This window comes from Epinephelus fuscoguttatus, linkage group LG17 (assembly GCF_011397635.1).
Source record: "Epinephelus fuscoguttatus linkage group LG17, E.fuscoguttatus.final_Chr_v1".
NCBI lineage: Eukaryota > Metazoa > Chordata > Actinopteri > Perciformes > Serranidae > Epinephelus > Epinephelus fuscoguttatus.
The window spans coordinates 328,998-349,750 of record NC_064768.1 but is presented as its reverse complement, the minus strand read 5'-3'; the positions used below and the strand labels follow the sequence as shown (position 1 = coordinate 349,750).

Below are 20,753 nucleotides of genomic sequence, written 5' to 3'. Positions count from 1 at the left end.
CTGTGACATTGTTGACCTCAGATATGTTTTAATGAGCTTCAGTTTCGAGAAACTTCTCTCACCTGAGGCCACTGTCACAGGGAGAGTGAGCAGAAGTCTCAGTGCTATACTCATATTTGGATATAGGTCTAAGATATTCTCCTTATAGATATAATCAAGCATCTCAGATAGTGTTGAGATATTTGTGGGGAAGGATCTAACTGCTCCCTTTACCTCAAGTTTCAGGTCCTCTGCATCAACATCATCAAATCTCTGCTCCAGTCTGTGGCAGCATTCATCCAGCTTCCCTTCCTTCTCAGTGCTTCTCATGACGTCAGTGGAGTAGAAATCCATACAGCTCATAGAAGGTTTCCATGTGTGAAAATCTTTCCTTTAAAGTAATAAGAGCTTTATCAATAAGAGACAAGAAAAATTCTCTTTTGTAGATCTCTTCTGCAGTTGACTGAGTTTGCTCTTTGCCTTCATACTCAAACTGTTGGGTTGTTCTTCTCTGACGCACCTCTGGCCAGCTCATCTCTACCTCAAGCTTCTCTGCTATTTCCCTGGCCTCTGTTTTGGCAGTGTTGAACCCATCATCCCGAAATTCCTGAAGGAATTCTGTCACTGCCCTGATTTCTTTCCTGACTGTTTCAATACAAACCTTCTGGCTCTGCAGGGTCTTGCTGGCTTTATTTATCTGGAACAACACATTGTACCATACAATGGTACTTACCACAAAAGGCCACCTCTGCATCTCCTTGCAGATGCTTCCAGCTGTTGAAACAACTTCTGCATCCCTTTTCTCCATGGCATATTCCTTTAGAGCAGTCAATGCCTCCACAATTTCAGGAAGCTGGTAGCGAACAGCTTTGATAGCTTCAACCCTGGACTCCCATCTGGTTGTTGACAATGCCTTCAGTGTGAAATTCTTGACGTGCTCTGTGAGAATGGACCAGCGGTGAACTGAGTAGCTGAACAGAGTGTAGAGTCGCTGTAGCAGACCAAAGAAGCTGATGGATGTCACAGATGACTTGGCAGCATCCCCAACAACAAGGTTCAAAGTGTGGCTTCCACAGGGAACACACAAAGCCTTGCTGTTTAGTTCTAACACTCTCTTTTGGACCCCCTGCTTTTTACCCTGCATGTTACTGCCGTTGTCATAAGACTGGCCACGGCAGTTGGAGAGGTCCAAACCTAGTGTTTCTAGGTGCCCTAAAAATGACTCACATAACCCTTTTCCTGTTGTGTCAAGTGCCTGAAGAAAACCAACAAAGTGCTCATGAATGGAGATACCTTTTGAGGTTTCACAATTCACAATCCGTAGCACCACTGAAAGCTGCTCATTGTGACTGAGGTCTGGAGTGCAGTCCATGGTAACAGCATAATATTTAGCTTTCTTTACTTTCTCCACAATTGCATCGATTGTGCACTTTGCTACAAGGGAGATGAGTTCATTTTGAATGTGTTTGCTCAAGTAATTGTCACTTAGCTCTTTGGCCTGACTTCTCCTCAGATGCTCTCTCATAATTGGGTCAAACTGAGCCATGAGTTGAACTTGCCCAAGGAAATTTCCATTTCCAGGCTCAAACAGCCTGTCAGAGTGGCCACGAAACAGCTAACAGTGCTAGATTGCACTCTGCCAGATGGTTAACGATTGCAATCAATCTTGTCAGTACCTCTTTCCAGCGATTTACTTCAAGAGAAAGAAGATCTTGGTTCACCTGATCTATAGCCGTGTGTGTCTGGAGTTTCTGCGATAGGTTGCGCCAAGCATCAATATTTGCAATGTGCTCAGCTGACTTTTCATGCTGTCTCAGGTGGGCTGAAAGATTTTTCCAATCATTAAACCCATCCTCACTCAGCTGATTGCTCCTTTCTCTGTTTCCAAACAGGCGGCAGCAAAAACAAATAACACGGTCCTTCTTTTCACTGTAGACAAGCCATGATCTGCATATCTGTTCTCCATTTTTCATTTGCATGTAGTAATTGCTGCTAGTAAATCTGCGCCCATCTTTATTTCTTGGGAAGATCCTGTCCTTCACCTGAAGTGGTCCTCTCTGCACTATTGAGCAGCGTGCACTATCAGACAGCTGTTTTGGCCAGAGTGCTGGGTCATCTTCAAGAAGTACAGTGTGCTGACATCTTACTAGAAGAGTGGATGATGCTGGAGTCTCGTGATCTGGTGGAACAACATCATCCAAACCTGGCTGGATAATTTCAGAGCTCTCACAGCCCATCCCTGTCTCATTCTGAAAACAAACACACACAAAACACAGTATAAGGCTCTTACCTTGTGGTGAAATGTATATTTACTCAAGTGCTAACGTAGACATTTGAGGACAGCTGTTTTGGTGGGAGTGCTGGGTCATCTTCAATAAGTACTGTGTGCCGACATCTTACTTGAAGAGTGGATGATGCTGAAGTCTCGTGATCTGGTGGAACAACATCATCCAAACCTGGCTGGATAATTTCAGAGCTCTCACAGCCCATCTCTGTCTCATTCTGAAAACAAACACACACAAAACACAGTATAAAGCTCTTACCCAGTGGTGAAATGTATATTTACTCAAGTGCTAACGTAGACATTTGAGGATTTCATGCAACTTCAATTTTGTCTGCTCTGCTGTATCTCAGAGGCAAATACTGCAGTTTCTACTCCACTACTGTACGTTGCTGGTTACATATTTCAAACCCTTCCTGCCCAGTGAAAACCATGTACCCTCAAAATGATGATTTCGTGCTAATATTTGTGATAAACTGAAAGAGTCTTCCTTTCTGGGGTGACTTCTTAAGCCAAAATTCTTTAAAAAATCCTCTTGGGCCAGCTGGAAAATGCATCGTGACAAGGCTGAAAACAGGCTGCATCTTACAGGAGAGACGTGATGCTACAAATATTATGACAATTGCTTAAACTGCCCAACAGTACACGAATTCATTCAAAATTAGCTCAACCATAAACATCTACAACAGTAAATGATAACACACATTAAAGCAATAAAACGCCTACTAAATAATTGATTTCTCAGCCTCTGTAGCAAATAGAAACGAAATTCAAAGCTTACTTCAAAATGACCCATACGCTTCTGTCTTCACGGAATACTTATCAATATAGGGGGGAAAAAATCACCCTTGGACAGTTTTGATACTCACTAGTTCATTTCTACATGACGGACCCTGAAATTTGTCACTTTCGGTAACTTAGACATCAACTTTCGGGTTTCCTCCTTCTTCCTCCTCTTTTCAGCACCGCTGGGGTAGCTTCTTTTCATTTTGTGTTTTCTTTTCTCTTCTCCAGTACTCCACTCTTCCTCTCTCACCACTTCTCGCGCCGTTTTTTTTCGTTTTTCTGCTGTCTTCCTGGATCCGTTCTGCACATGCGCAGTAAGATGGACTGATCCATTGTAGTGGAGACTGAAGGGGGGCCCCGAGACACACATAATACGATAAGCATTCTGCTGGCATTTTAGCGAGAGGATTTTATTCAGAAACATAATTAATGTGCGCAAATAAGTAATAACTATATTAACCATAAGTGTATGAGGATTTTTATGGGGCCCTCAGGAACTTGGGGCCCTAGGCAACCGCCTAGTTTTGCCTAATGGTAAGTGCGCCCCTGAACTGGACAAACATATTGTAATAAATGTAGGTATTTATGGAGCATGGGCATGGACCATTATACTGGTGGGGGAAACTAGAGCTGGACTACATCCCAAGAAAAAGGGTGCACATCACTATTAAAGAAAAGTAATGCACACCATCCCACAAGATGTATAACACTTCAATGAATAGTTAGGCACACAATTAGGCCTAACTATTCATTTTCAATGTATGCTTGCTACGAAGGGCATCTGGAGCGTCAGCAGCAGCGAGCAGCGCGATGCCAGCGACCGGAGCGTCAGTCAGTACGTTTACATGGACAGTTTAATTCCACTTTTAATCGGAATGAACGGCCATTCCGATTAAAAGTGGTCATGTAAACGGTCATTCCGATTGAAAAATGGTCATTCCGATTGAAAATTAAATCCGATTAAAGGGGGTGGTTTATTCCGTTTGTCATTCCGAATGAAAGAATTTTGTGTGCATGTATACACTCATTCCTCTTTAAGTTCATTCCGGTCTTTCTGCGCATGCTCGTTTCCTTGCCCTTCTCGTGCGATGACGTATATAGCACGCATAGCAATGGGCTGCATAGCAACAGGCTGAGCTAGAGCAGTCGGACTCGTTGCAGTCACCGGTTTCCATTCGCCACAGCACGGTCTTCTGCCTCCCTTCTCCTGCTCAACAGATGAAGCATTAGCAGTACAAGGTTGTTGTCATACTGCTGCTTTAAGAATATAAGCAAAACACGCCCGAAAAAGGCACTAAGAACGGCATCGTCAAGCATCTTGTTATCCGGAGCGAGTACTACAGTGTTTTCTTCCGGTAAACGTAAACGCGTAACATCCGCCCCGCCCCCTATCCAGTCAGAAACCTTCCCTGCCCCAAACCTTAAGCAGACCTAAATAAAGGCGACTGAACTGATCTCCCATGTAAACCCTCATTCGGAATTAATATTTCCCATGTAAACTACCTGGAAACACTTTAATTCCGAATGATTTCATTCAGATTCATTTCATTCTGAATGAGAAGCCATCATGTAACCGTAGCCAGTGTGAAGTTGAGAGAAGCTCAACTTCAGGTACAGCAATCCTGCTGCAATAATTGCACCAAGACGCCATCTCCCCATGTCAATTATTGCTTTTTGATTTCCAACTCGCCAATGCTCACAATCACAATAACCACCAACTCTCCACAAACTTTTCCCCCCGCAGCTGGCTTTTGATTATCAGAAGCCAGGTGCGGGAATTGGATAGGCCTATAGATTAAATATGATTTTATGAAACATATTTTGGCTATTTATATGCTTTTGTATGTCAGTTATATATGCTGAAATGTTTAAAACATATACATATTAATTTCTTACAATGACAATGAAAAGACGCAGGGCTGGGCTATGTTTATATTGTTTTATTCTAAATACATGTATACAACACAATAGGATACAACAGCCAAGGCGAGCAGAGGTGGAAACATCATCAAGTTCGCTGCTGTTCCAAAAGCAGAAGTGACTGTACTCCCATACTCCCATCCGGACTCTCTCGTCCGCACTTGCCAAGTCCACAAGTCCGAACTGCTGAACTTGAGTATTGAGAAATGCCCCTGGATTCAGCCTACAGCGCTAACGTTAGGTTCGTTCAGATGAGCCAGGCCTGCACAGATTTGATCACCGGTGATCAGCACACAATGCATGCCGGTTAGTTTTGTGTCCAACTTCATCCCGACTTAACACTGAACTTCATAATTATTTAAATATTGAGCAACACAGAGACTTGTGGTCAGTGTGATGTGAGGATTCTTAAAATAACATCAGATGTGAAGCCCTGACTGTATCTGACTGAGCCTTAATGAAAGCTGTTGTCTTGTAATTTTTTTTCCATTAAAAGTATTAACCTTATAGTCAAGCACCATTTAGCCTATTTAGCCTGTGTAGTTGAGGGGACAGGTCAAACTGATGCTGATTTACAGGAGAATTCATGTCAAATGGAGGATGAACCATGAACATAAACTACAGATCACCTGTAGGCCTAAAGCATTTTAATAAATTAATCTATCATAATTAGAACAACTGGAGACTGAAAACAAACTGATATGGGTCTGATCACTTTTTTAATGAATCAACATCATTTCAGACAGGATGTTAGTGTGTCTGTGACTTCCTGTACAGACTGAAGGCTGCTGGAAACTGTCGGGAAACTGTCCGACTTCACTGCAGTCTCGCCACCAGACAATCAGAGATCTCCGGCTAAAGCGTCTAAAGACTGACTTGTGAGTCTAACTTCACCGCGGCTTTTTGTCACCACCCCCCGGGGCCGCCTGCTCTCGTCTACTTTCCAGGGCTGCATCCCAAGTCTCTTAAAATTACTGCTAACCACCTTATCTAGCCACCTTATCCAACTGTTTAGTCCCTCCCACTTAGGAAAACATGCAAGGAGTCAGGAGTTACGAGTGAGGAGCGCTGATTAAGAGACATGAGACGGCCTTACTCTGAAGCGTCACGTAAAGTGACGTCCTATTCTGGTGACGGCGCGACAGCTGGATCTGCTGCATAACGAAACCAGCGTTTGGCGTACATCCCAAGTCACATTATATTCACTGATCAAAGCCGTAACCCCCACCCCCCGCCATCATGACTTTGGTCACACACTTTTGCATGTATTACAATTGTTATTGAGTCATTTGCCAAAGTTTGTCGCAATTAAAGAACAGTCTGTAGCTCTGCCACTGTCACTGTGATGAGCATCATTATCATTATTATTATTATTATTATCACCATCATTATTATCACTATTATTAAATCCACTTGCCATCATTCAACAAGTCAGCTGCTGAGTGAATAAGACATATCAAACCTGTCAGTCTGCCTCAATCAATCAGTTTTATTTATAAAGCCCAATATCACAAATCACAATTTGCCTCACAGGGCTTTACAGCATATGACATCCTCTGTCCTTAGGACCCTCACAGCGGATCAGGAGATCTCCTCAAAAAAAACCTTTAACGGGGAAAAAACGGTAGAAACCTCAGGAAGAGCAACTGAGGAGGGATCCCTCTTCCAGGATGGAGTGACGTGCAATAGATGCCGTACAGAACAGATCAACATAATACATTAACAGTAATCCGTATGACACAATGAGACAGAAAGAGAGACAGAGAGAGAGAGAGACAGAGAGAGATAGACAGAGAGACAGAGAGAGAGAGAGAGAGAGAGATGCAGGACAGACGTAATGACAGTAGCTTACAACAGCATTAATCAAAGTAATAATTAATATTAATATTAATAATTAATATTACCTACAGGTTATTAAACATTATTCCACTCACATGACATGCAGGACAATTAATGATGGGCAAATGTGTTTGTGTGTGTGCGTCTGTGCGCGCGTACATGGTGTTATATCAACCATAGCATGTCAACACATGTGGTTCTGGACATGAGCAGCTGCACATTTAACAGCCACACATCACCGACAGTCCGCTGAACAATGCAATGGGTTGTGAATGAAATAAACTTAATTATAACATGACAGTCTTGCACGAAATAGGCTATCAATAATGTTACTCTTTGTAGTCACGTAGGCATGTGAATTAGAGCGTTTCATTGCAAAGAATGCATGTAACAGGTCCACTTGCGCTGTTTCTCCGCCATCTTGTTCAAATGAGCCAGATGTAGGGGGCGGGTATTTATACGTCAGGGCCTCAAGCTGAAAAAGACTTCCTGTTAGGAACCTCTCGTGTTACCGGTCTCTGGTTTGCTGTCTTCCAAGTCCATAGAGATCGATTTCTTCTCTTATCAGAATATTCAAATGGGTGTAATCCTCAAAGTTAAGAAAACTGAATTCTTGGTTAACAATCTCATCATAGTAACAAAATTTTATATACATAAATGCAGATGCTCCAAAACTCCCCCCTCATGGTCTGCACTTAAGAATGAACTTCTTTTGTTTCAAAAATGTCTGAAAACAATCGATAACGCCCAAGCTGAGAAATTATACACACTTATAGACAATCTTCAATTGAATTGAACCCCCCTGTTTATTTATTTATTTATTTATTTATTTTTTGTATCTTATTTTACATCATCCATTACATTTTTTCATTTCAATGGCATTTAACAGTTATTAAGCTGTTTTTTGATTCTATATGTAGGAGGTGTGATTTTCCGTTTAATGTAATCTGCACGTGGTCAGTAATGAGTATGTCTTTTTTTGTATTTGTATTTGTTCAATTAAAAAAAAAAAAAACCTCTCGTGTTACCGTACTCATCGCACCTAACCAAAGAGCATGGATACCAAGAGGCGAAGCTCTGTTGAATTTTTGCCAACAGCCACTAGGGGCGCTGCAGTAGTGCTGCCGCCATTTTGGACTGTTGAGCTTGGACTGTTGCGCCCAGACAACATGCAAGATGTCAAGGAGAGAGGAGAAAAAAAGTAAAAGAAAACAGTGTAGTGCAGTTAACTGCAACAACTATCAGTGGAACACCCCGCACCTGGCCTTCCACCGTTTCCGGAAGGATCCCGACAGGTATGTATATGTATGTATATATGTGTAGTGGTCGAATTGAGGGGGGATGAGGGGGGATGCCATCTCCTTTGTTAGAAAATTGACCATAATGCAACCCCCTTGTTAATCTAGAATCTGTGTGTGCAGTCACGGACGTAATTTGAGGGGGGACACAGGGGACATGTCCGCCGCACTTCCTGTATCTGTGCCCTCTGTCCGCCGCACTTTTTACAGCTGTTACCCCCGTTCAAATAGTTTTAACATGTGGCAACATGTTTTTCTGAGCCGTCTTTAAACGCACCATGAGTAGGCGGCGCCAGGCGGCATACACACACACTGTCATGTTGCGATCTGAAGCAATCACACACAGAGGAGAGATGTGCTGCTGGGCAGTGCCTCTGTGTTAACTATGTTCAGCAAACCAGCCAGCAAGAAGCAAAAAACCTTGCACAGTTTCTTCCAAACAGACCGTGTAAGTTGAGTAATGCTGTTGCATGTAGATAATGTTAGCTAAATGACAATCTGGAAATCCATCGGTAAAAAAAAAAAAAAAATTCTTCCTTTACCTCTGGAGGCACAGCCCGGAGTTTTTCGACTAACCGGAAATGCAGGGGGCCTCACGCCCTTCACTTCCGGCGGTGCCCCCAGGGAATCGCCGTGTTGTTTACAAATACTTCGGGTAGAGAACCAGAGTCGTGTACTACGAAGCGAGATTAATGGGTTAGCGAGCTCTGTTGAGTCTAAAGCCAGGGTTTTCAGTGTCACGAAGGTGGCTCTCTTTCAGCCTGGCTAAATCACCATGGTAACTTATGCTAAGCTCATAACCTGGTCGGGAGCAGGTTATGTTCTGAGTTTCGGATCAAATCGGCCATAAAAGCGCCACCCCTTTCACTGTTAAACCCCTTCAAACTCCACTAATCATGGCATCGCCGTTCGTAGACGCACCGGTGGACCTGGGTGCGAGGATTATAAGAGGATCACTCCGGAGGGAGAGAGTCTTCCGTGAGCACACGGACCCGCTGGCATTCCCTGATGATATGCTCCATGAGCGATATAGATTTTCAGCTGAGGGCATACGGTACATATGCGCGCTAGTTGATGCAGACATCAGGAATGCCACAAAGAGAAGCTGTGCGCTCACGGTTGGACAGACAGTGTGTGGCACTACGTTTTTCGCCACGGGGACCTACATGCATTCAGTCGGTGATGCTGAAAATCTCAGTAAGAACACAGTCTGCGCGCTATCATAAAGTTGTTCTTGCGCTCCCTGAGAGACTGAATATGTTTGTGGTGTTCCCCAGTCATTTGCGCACATTAACTGTGAAAGAATCGTTCTACAAAATAGCCGGTAGTATACATTACTATTTCCCTATTCTAAGCTGTATGATGTTCACTCGTGAAATGTAATATATAGATGACATTCCTTAATAGGATTCCCCAGGGTCCTAGGTGCAATTGATTGCACCCACGTCCCCATCACAGGGCCCTTGGGTGAACATGAAGGTGATTTTGTCAACAGGAAATCCTTTCACAGTATCAATGTCCAGGTAAATTATTTGGTATCATTTTTGTGTGGTGACTGGTGGCACATATGTACATTGCATGCAGGTATATTAATTGTGTTGCACAGTAGTATGCATATGTATCAGAAATATTCACCCGTAGCACATTTTATTATAGTTCTTCATCACACTTAATAAGCCTTTTGAGTCTCCTTTAAAAAGAACTCACTAGTTCCCTTTTCAGTGCTGTCATTGTGAAATTAACCTGAAATGCATGTTGCAGATGACTTGTGACCACCAACTCATGGTCACAAGTGTTGAGGCAATGGATTGATCCACGACTCCAGAATCTTCAGAGAGTCATTGCTGGGTCACCAGTTTGAGCAAGGTACAGCAGATATTCCAGAGACAGTCAATTCTTGATTGTCAGCAATGATGACGTGATTTCCTCTCACTTTATTAACAGGGCTCTTTGATGGACTGCTCGTGGGGGACAGGGGCTATCCCCTCACAAAGTATTTGATGACCCCCTATCCTGACCCTGACACTCCATCTCAGAGTCGCTTCAATGCGGCTCTGAGTAAGTGCAGGGTCAGGATAGAGATGACATTTGGGGTCATGAAATCCAGATCCAACTGCCTGCGCGGCCTGAGGGTGTCCCCAGAGCGGGCATGTGAGACAATCACTGCCTGTGTCGTGCACAATATAGCAACCATTAGAAAAGAGAACACCCCATGTGCCACTCATGGCACCAGATGTCGTTGACCCCATCACCCTGGACCAACCGTCTGGTGTGGCAATCAGACAAGCAATCACCAACCAGTTTTTCACCTAACGCCAACCACAGCAATAAACACAATCAATCACCCACTTGCTGAATGTTCCATCTATTCATTTAATTGTCTTTGCATGTGCTGGGGAGAGAGAGAGAGAGAGTGTCATGAGTTTACAATGTCAGTTGTGCCTAACTAAAATATTTTAAACTGCAGTTCACAACAATACCTTGCTCTTCATCTCCAGGATGCCAATTTCTAATTTGAGCTTTTTTATTTCCAGTTCTTTTTTTCATTATCAAGTTCCAGGTTCCTCTTGTAGAGGGCTCGGATGGTATCTGCTCCTACCTGTATGAGCAGTTTAGTTTAAAGACCTTCAGCAGCAGAGATGACTAATGTTTTCAGTCATGTTGGTGTCGGACTGTGTTCATGATTCACTTAGCATGGTGCTCACTTTTCTAGAAATGATAAAACCCTTACATTTTGCTTTTTAGCTTGCCTCATGGTGGAGGCCGTAGGCTGAGGGGACTGATGGAGATCTTCCTCTCCCTGTGAAATAAGTGGGCAACAAAGCTTGGTTACATGATTAAAGGAGAAATTCGAGAATTAAGTGATAAAGGTATATTTACCCCTAAAGGCCTCTCTGAGTACACAGACAGTGTGTCTATCTCCACCTGAACAACAATTGGAGAGCACTGCATGATGTGAATTCTGCACAGGAAACCTGACTGAGAGTGCTTGACAAATTGCCATGATATTTACCACTGGGGAGGGGTCACAAGGGACATGTGGCGGTGGCTCCATTAACACCATTGTGTCTCCTTCAACTAGAAATTAGACGTAGACAGATATTGTTATAGATATTTTCACATCTCAAAGCCACACAAAACAGGCATTGAGTTCTTTACACCAAAGGCTCCATACATACCCTGGACATACAGGTGATGCTGGGAGCTGCTGGCACAGGGGTCAGATTTTATGCCCCCCTCTATGCCCTCCATGATGGGCCTCCCCTCATTGTTTGCGAGGGCCAGCTCCTCTGACGCGGTGTACTGTGGAGGAGCTGGCCCCCCTCCTGTCTTCCGCATTTCATTTTTTTTTTCTGTTCGCTGAGGACAGTATTGCAACTTTAAAATTTGACACAGTATATTAACCACACACTGTGGAGAACACAATGAAGCGGTTACATACCACTCTGAATGATGTTTTTATGCTTGGTGCAGATTTGCTGCCACGTCCGCCTGACGGTGTTGGTACCACAGCTGAGGAATAATGTATTCATTAATCTATTGGTATTTATCACAGATGATAATCACTCATGACATTATTTCACTTTGCAGTGGCCACAGATTAAACTGATTTTAACGTCTCCTGAATTTTGGACAGTGTCAGACTGAATGCACATCATATTAAACATGCATCTGATATTTGAGACTGACAATGTCCAGCAGTGAGAATTAACAACAGGTTCTTAGAATTAAGTGTTATCTTACGCATTGACGCGGTCAGCAATTTTCTGCCAGCATTCCTCTCTGGCTTTATTTGCTGACACCGTGTTGCTTTTAGCGGTTATTATTGTCTTATATTTTTCATATCCCTGTATGATCTCCACCTGCTCCTCCTGACTGAAATACGCAGCTCGCGCTCTATCCATTTTGTGCGGACGTTGAGTCAAATGACGCTCCAAACGCCCCCTTTTATGTGAACGCGCACAAAGCCTTAAGAAGAGAGCCGTGGTTAACAAATCAAGTTGATAACCGCCGTCGTGATACCAATTATCTTTGATTGCGGCTTTAGGCTTTGTCGATCCTGAACATGCAAAGAAAGCCTGGCTCTGTTGAGCTTCCTTCGTAGTACAGCCCTCTGCAGAGTTTAGCTATAGATCACATTTTTCACGTCAGTATATCACCGTGTAGACTAATCTGATGTTTAAGTCTATAAACACAATGACTGAACAAACGTTACTATTTCTGTGTGCACGTAATTAATATGGTTATCGTAGATTAGCTGGGCTAGTTAGCTGTTAACGTTAGCCGTTAGCATTGTCTATAACCATAGACTGTATAAAAATAAGGTAATAACTCAATAAACGGTCCGTGAATAAAATATTTTTTCCAGCGAATATCTTAGTTACAACATGATTGAGCTAGCAAAGCAGTTTTGTGTTGCTATGTGTGGTATTTATTCAGTTATGGGAAATCACGATGTCTAGAAAGCATCAGTGGCTGCAGCTGACAGGCACAGTTAGCAAAGCTAACATAAGGACGTCATCTGATAAAAGCCTCCCGTTGCCGGATACGACACGAAACTACTCCAGTTAGCTCAATCATGCAAGAGTACCTTGCTGCAGTCAAGATGGCCGACAGGGCGCCGCCATACATCCAATCCATGCCAGAAGTCACAACCGGAAGTTGGTTAATCGCCGCTCGATCCCGGAAATATGACCGAGCTAAAACAAAAATAAAAGCTTAAAAAAACACGTACGTTTACACATAAAATAATTTTATGCATTTTGTGCAGTTACATGTTTATCTGGCCGACAGGGCGCCGCCCCATACATCCAATCCATGCCGGAAGTCACAACCGGAAGTTGGTTAATCGCCGCTCGATCCCGGAAATATGACCGAGCTAAAACAAAAATAAAAGCTTAAAAAACACGTACGTTTACACATAACATAATTTTATGCATTTTGTGCAGTTACATATTTATCATAACGGTATAAGTGACTAGTTAATTGTCTCGCCGCGACTTTATAGGCTACTGTAAAACTCAGAAGTTAGTTAAAAGCCTACAATAATATCACTAAGTTATAATGCTAACGTTTCATGGATTTAACTTTAATATCAACGTTATGAATACGAATGTAAATATTATGTTTGTGTGGTGGTGGCCACACACACACACACACACACACACACACACACACACACACACACACATTCACAATAGGACTGAAGAATAACTAAAGTTAAATAAACTGAATTCTCAGATTAAATAAACTGAGATTTAATAAAAAATGAGAATTTACACAACCAAATAAACAGCACTTTCAGATTAGGCTGCAGTTGCAACATGCACACATGGTCACAACAAATGTCATACTTACTTTTACATTAGCATATGGTTAATATTAATTTATGTTAACAGTAAAAAAGAAAGCACTGTAAATCATTGGTGGTACAGTGTAAGGGTTGTACTGCCCAGACATTATGCATTAATCATATGATCCTTCCTTTATCTCCTGGATCACAGATTACCTGAGAGGAAGCGCACAGTATGTCAGGTTGGGGAACTGTGCTTCTGGAACATTAATGAGCAGCACGGGGGCTCAACAGGAGACTGTCCTGGCTCCATTCCTGTTCACACTGTACACAGCAGACTTCAAATACAACTCTGAGTCCTGCCACATCCAGAAATACTCGGACGACACTGCCATTGTGGCATGTATCAGGAATGGGCAGGAATCTGAATACAGAGAACTGATAAAAGCCTTCAGTGACTGGAGTCACAAGAACTGTCTCCTACTGAACACCTCAAAGACCAAGGAAATGATTATAGATTTCTGCGGTCCAAGCCCCTCTTCAGCCAGTGAATACCTGTGGGATGGACATCAAGGTGGTGCCAAGTCATAAGTATCTAGGTGTACACCTGGATAATAATTTGGACTGGTCCCTACACATAGACGCTCTCTACAAAAAGGGGCAGAGCCACCTCTTTTTCTTAAGGAAGCTCAGATCTCTTGACATCTGTAGTAAGATGCTGCAGATGTTTTATCAGTCTGTGGTGGCAAGTGTGTTGTTTTATGCTGCAGTCTGCTGGGGAGGAAGGAAAATTGTTGTAGATTCATGGTGTATTAATCTGCCTCTGCTACAAATATCATTCAAACACTGTGCAGACACTGATCCCAACTACACGTTTTTTCAAAGGCACAGAACAGCAGCTTAGAGAAATGACTTCAATCCTGCTGGTTGTATTTTCATCCACCAGGGATCTTCAGGGATGAGCGGGGACATCATGGGCAACACAATGGCGCCAGACATTTGTTACTGCAACAGAACAGGTATTTCCTGGGTCTAGAGATGTGTTCATTATCCAGTTTAGCTATTAAATGAATGCAATAATTATATTTTCCTATTGTCAGTCTTCTGTTAATTCTATTTTATTTCTGGAATCCAATAAAACACAATATTACACTATCATACTGGCAATAATAACTTCACTTGGAGTTCTCTTTTTTGTAAACAACGTCTTTACTGAGTTCAATCATGTCACAGCAGCTCAAGCTGTACAGATAGGAAGGAGAAAGTGACAGTAGGATACTTATAAAATTATGCTAAAAATCAGAACATTTGTATATACATATCAGAATCAAAGATATACAAATATAACAAATATAAAAAGTACTAAATGGGCAGGGCTATACACACAAGACTACTTACAGTATATACACCTTTCACTTGTACATATATATGGGAGAGATATGGATATATGTGCAGAATAATTGTGTACAGAGTTGTACAATACACACATGGTGTGTAACATTAAGAATAAAAATACTAAGCAATGTACATACTAAGCCATGTAAGCAATGTAAACTATGTTTACATTTACGGATTGCACAGAATATTAGCAGCGAGATTTTACAGTGCGATACACAGTGGAATAAATATTGCATAGAGATAAAAAAACAGTGTAAACATACAGTATTGCACGAGGTAGGGAAGTAGAGTTATACAACAGACATAACAGTGCTACATTAAGTCGTGCACATGTGTAGAAATGTTTGCAGGCTGCAAGTATACCTGATGAAGGTCGTTCAGACCGAAACGTCGTTTACTCAATAAATCAAGACAAAGCGAGACAGTGTGCGGGAGTCTCCCTAATTGTTCTTCGAGTTGAATTTTCCTCCGACGCACCTGTCACACACTCAGGTGTGCACAGATTTATTTATTTTTTTTGATGTTTTGATGAACATACCCTTGAAATGCACTGCATTTGCCTCATGATTCGCCAAGTGCCTCTGGATGACACTTTCGTTTTTGGTAGTGAATCTGGGGCAGAGAGGACACGCAAACACAGATGGCGACACGGTTGTGCACTTCAGCCTGTTTCAATTATAGAAGGGTGCATCTGGAAGAAAAGAATATATCAGAATCAGAATCAGAATCAAAATACTTTACTGATCCCCGGGGGGAAATTGTTAGTGTTACAGTTGCTCCTATTCAACAAAGACTGTAGTATAATATATAACATATAGAAATATAAAATGTACAACAATATGTACAATACAATAGAATATATGCAACAATATATACAGCAATGGCACACATACTAGTGTAAAAAAAAAAACAAAGTGTCGTTGCCATGGTGACATGATTGAAGGATGGATGAGGATGAGGAGGGATAATAATAATGGCATGTGAAAACTCCTTTGGCAAATAACACGGCCTGAGTCCAACAGCCAACAGTTCTATGTCCGGGCAACAGATATGTTCCTTGATGGTAATAATAATGTGACCATATATATATATATATATATATATATATATATATATATATATATATATATATATATATATATATATATATATATATATATATTTGTATATATATATATTTTGCACCCTGAGGTATTTTATTTGTATATAGTATGTAAATATAGAAACTGTGTAAATATGTGGGTCTGCCAATAATTTATTCTTTTGTTTGTAAAGGGTCCTAACAGTCCTACAGTAGTGCCAGGGCAAGGTATGAGAATGCCTCCTTATTATCAACCATTGTTTGCATGTCTGTAGCCTGAGATTTAACACGTGCTCTGTTAAATTTACAGGAAAGTGCTGATTGCCGCTTCTGGCCTACTATTATATTTGGATTTTGTTTTTAGTAGTTGGAGTACATGGCTAACTTATAACTCTGTTTTTTTTGTTGTAGTGCTGCAGCTGGTGTTGGCCTTTGGTCACAGGAGCAGCTGGTGCAGTGGGAGTTCACCTGTCGATTTGTGGTGTTATCCTTTAAGGTTTGCTGTGGCACTGGTATTAATTTGGGTGTGTTTCTGTTGGGGTAAAGAGGGTTTATTTTGTTTTCTAGTTTTGGCATTTCATTTAATTATTTCTTGTTTTGTTCACATATAGTATACTGCCAGTGCACCAGCCTGCTGACCGGTGTGCCACCACCACCTGCAGCGAAATATTTGACTTTTTTTTAACTTTTTTAAATTGATGTTAGCGACCCTCCACCATAATAAAACAGCCTGTTACGGCATTTTGACCCACACTGACTGTTTGTATCTATTTATACACACATATACATATATATGTAAGAAATAAATATGCGCGTGTGTGTGTATAGGGTAATACACACACCAAAAACGCTGAAAAAATTGCCATACGACTTTGCGTACTTTCTTTGGCTAAACTAACGTTAGCCCAGACCATCGAGTCAAGCGGAGAAACAGCCTTTACGAGACATGACACTCTAATTCTTCGATGCATCGCATTTGTAAATAGCACGAATTACATCTTAGAAATCATACCACACTCGTTGGGTGATAATTAAAAGATTATTTTTCTTACCGTTCTCTCGTTCTCTGAACACAACCCGCTAATCAGTATGGCCACGGAATAAGCAAAAAATTACACGAAGAAGAAACTTCCGCTTGGGACTTTCCAACTTTCCGGTATAGACTAGATATATGGCGGCGCCCTAGTCGGCCATCTTGACTGCAGTTGGGTCCCTCTCCAATCATGTAACTCAGACATCCACTGGAATTTTTTTTTTTTTTTCACGTTTATGACTAATTAATAGATGCCAATATATCAAGTTAAGCTAGTTAACAAGAATACCAATGTTAGTGTTACCTATGTTAAATCACTTGCTAGCTAGTTTCATGCTAGGAATAAACCCACTCCTCCTTAATAAGAACTTGTGCTCACTATTGCTTTGCACATATACTTTTAACCTTTACTGCCACAAGAGCGGGGTCAGGAAGGAGACAGTGGACCAGAGGCCAGCAAGGATGATCATGCAGGGTTCTCATAGGTGACGAGAGATTATAACTGGCTGAGAGAAAATATCTAGAGCATAAAAGTGACTGTGCGATTAATTTCCACAGCTATGTCACCACTGCTATTCCTAATTCTATTTATTAATTTTGATCTGCACATTTATTATCTATATTATTGCAAAAGATAGAAGAGGGGCACGGAGAAACCAGGCAGGTATCAGGACAGGGACCTGACAGCATCACCAATTATCAGCCCAAGGCTTCACAGATAAGGAGAAATTATAACTGGCTAAGGAAATGTCTATAGGATAAGAGTGACTCAAAGATTAATTTTCACAGCTATTTCAGAACTACTCTTATTTATATTCTAAAATGGTTTTTATCTGTATTGCAATAGCAATACTACTGCATTATTTGTGTTTTCAAAGGCAGCAGGTATAGGTCATGCCATTGTTCTTTATCTTGATTAATTCTGCACATCTGTGCTGTCATATTCGATGATGTGTGCACGCAGGAAATCAAAGCTACATTGCATCCCCCTTGTTAAAAATTAACAAGACCACTGTGTATACATATATATATATATATACATATACATACATATATATATGTACAGTACAGGCCAAAAGTTTGGACACACCTTCTCATTCAATGTGTTTTCTTTATTTTCATGACTATTTACATTGTAGATTCTCACTGAAGGCATCAAAACTATGAATGAACACATGTGGAGTTATGTACTTAACAAAAAAAGGTGAAATAACTGAAAACATGTTTTATATTCTAGTTTCTTCAAAATAGCCACCCTTTGCTCTGATTACTGCTTTGCACACTCTTGGCATTCTCTCCATGAGCTTCAAGAGGTAGTCACCTGAAATGGTTTTCCAACAGTCTTGAAGGAGTTCCCAGAGGTGTTTAGCACTTGTTGGCCCCTTTGCCTTCACTCTGCGGTCCAGCTCACCCCAAACCATCTCGATTGGGTTCAGGTCCAGTGACTGTGAAGGCCAGGTCATCTGCCGCAGCACTCCATCACTCTCCTTCTTGGTCAAATAGCCCTTACACAGCCTGGAGGTGTGTTTGGGGTCATTGTCCTGTTGAAAAATAAATGATCGTCCAACTAAACGCAAAGCGGATGGGATGGCATGTCGCTGCAGGATGCTGTGGTAGCCATGCTGGTTCAGTGTGCCTTCAATTTTGAATAAATCCCCAACAGTGTCACCAGCAAAACACCCCCACACCATCACACCTCCTCCTCCATGCTTCACAGTGGGAACCAGGCATGTGGAATCCATCCGTTCACCTTTTCTGCGTCTCACAAAGACACGGCGGTTGGAACCAAAGATCTCAAATTTGGACTTATCAGACCAAAGCACAGATTTCCACTGGTCTAATGTCCATTCCTTGTGCTTCTTGGCCCAAACAAATCTCTTCTGCTTGTTGCCTCTCCTTAGCAGTGGTTTCCTATCAGCTATTTGACCATGAAGGCCTGATTCGCGCAGTCTCCTCTTAACAGTTGTTCTAGAGATGGGTCTGCTGCTAGAACTGTGTGTGGCATTCATCTGGTCTCTGATCTGAGCTGCTGTTAACTTGCGATTTCTGAGGCTGGTGACTCGGATGAACTTATCCTCAGAAGCAGAGGTGACTCTTGGTCTTCCTTTCCTGGGTCGGTCCTCATGTGTGCCGGTTTCGTTGTAGCGCTTGATGGTTTTTGCGACTCCACTTGGGGACACATTTAAAGTTTTTGCAATTTTCCGGACTGACTGACCTTCATTTCTTAAAGTAATGATGGCCACTCGTTTTTCTTTAGTTAGCTGATTGGTTCTTGCCATAATATGAATTTTAACAGTTGTCCAATAGGGCTGTCGGCTGTGTATTAACCTGACTTCTGCACAACACAACTGATGGCCCCAACCCCATTGATAAAGCAAGAAATTCCACTAATTAACCCTGATAAGGCACACCTGTGAAGTGGAAACCATTTCAGGTGACTACCTCTTGAAGCTCATGGAGAGAATGCCAAGAGTGTGCAAAGCAGTAATCAGAGCAAAGGGTGGCTATTTTGAAGAAACTAGAATATAAAACATGTTTTCAGTTATTTCACCTTTTTTTGTTAAGTACATAACTCCACGTGTTCATTCATAGTTTTGATGCCTTCAGTGAGAATCTACAATGTAAATAGTCATGAAAATAAAGAAAACGCATTGAATGAGAAGGTGTGTCCAAACTTTTGGCCTGTACTGTATATATATATATATATATATATATATAGGTCTGTACACCTCCTATGTGCAACAAGCTAAAGATTTAAGTTGCACAAATATACAATTATCAACACACACAGTTTTCATTGGTCAAAAATGTATTTCTGCTATTATGATTATGAACAAAGCGGTTTGTTTTATACCGGTATTAAGTTAGTTTGATATTGGACATTAACATTCGTTTGACATTCATAAGACAACAACAAACAGCAATAATAAAATAAGTAATGATAATAATAAATACTAGTACTGTTAAAACAAATGATGATAAAGTTTGGCATAATGAAAGTACATCATGGCAGAGCAGTTTTCGTCATTGTACTGTGTGAGGTGACAGGTGTTCAAAGTGACTCAGCCTACACACGACAGAATGTGCTGGTAGAAATGCTGTATCTAGATATTGATATTCAATGAACTAATCACTTGATTGACACATGATGTTAGCGTTTTGACACTTATGAGAAGTGATGATGGTTGTCATCACCATAACAGGTTGGATTATTTCAAAAACAATATAAAGGATCTTCAAAGTGCAAAGTTTAAGTTTTTGAGTGTGGCATGTCATGTCATTGCTTACTGTGGCAGTGAATTAATTATTATGTGCAAAAGGAGGCGTCTGCGAGCTCTGGCTCGCCTATGCCTCGCATTTTGCATGTTGAGAAGCATGAGAGAGCTTGCAAACATGTTGCTGGTGGGTAGAGTGGCCAGCTTCATTTTTGGGCAATTTCAATAGTCACAAGTGCGTTCAGATTTTGGTGCAGTACCTCTGCTCTGCCAGCAGATGAAGTGCCTACGAAAGCACCCCATCTGCTGGCTTGGCAGTATGCCAGTGGGCCTTTCGGACGCAGCCTGAGACTTGTGACGTACCCTATACAACGAGCATGGATACCAAGAGGCGAAGCTCCGTTGAATTTCTGCCAACAGCCACTAGGGGCGCTGCCGCCATTTTGGACTGTTGAGCTTGGACTGTTGTGCCCAGACAACATGCAAGATGTCAAGGAGCGAGGAGAAAAAAAGAAAAGAAAACAGTGTAGTGCAATTAACTGCAACAACTATCAGTGGAACACCCCGCACCTGGCCTTCCACCGTTTCCGGAAGGATCCCGACAGAGGTGTACGTTTTAAAGTGTTTTAA

At 41.7% G+C, this 20,753-nt stretch overlaps 1 protein-coding gene and 1 pseudogene across 1 annotated transcript; one reads left to right on the top strand and one right to left on the bottom strand.

Annotated features, from left to right (window-relative positions):
- Positions 1-313: 313 nt before the first annotated feature.
- On the bottom strand, positions 314-3,310 carry LOC125905163 (zinc finger MYM-type protein 1-like). The gene is made up of 3 exons (XM_049603053.1): positions 3,130-3,310; positions 2,380-2,481; positions 314-2,228 (listed from the first exon to the last, which is right to left on the bottom strand). Exon 3 carries the CDS (start codon positions 1,523-1,525, stop codon positions 314-316), a length of 1,212 nt encoding a protein of 403 aa, XP_049459010.1. The 5' UTR covers positions 1,526-2,228; positions 2,380-2,481; positions 3,130-3,310.
- Positions 3,311-8,999: 5,689 nt separating this feature from the next.
- LOC125905162 (putative nuclease HARBI1) lies at positions 9,000-10,416 on the top strand (annotated as a pseudogene).
- Positions 10,417-20,753: the final 10,337 nt, after the last annotated feature.

What these genes read in the sequence shown, in the direction of transcription:
- LOC125905163 (XM_049603053.1), bottom strand. Translation starts at nt 1,525, where the DNA reads ATGGCTCAGTTTGACCCAATTATGAGAGAGCATCTGAGGAGAAGTCAG.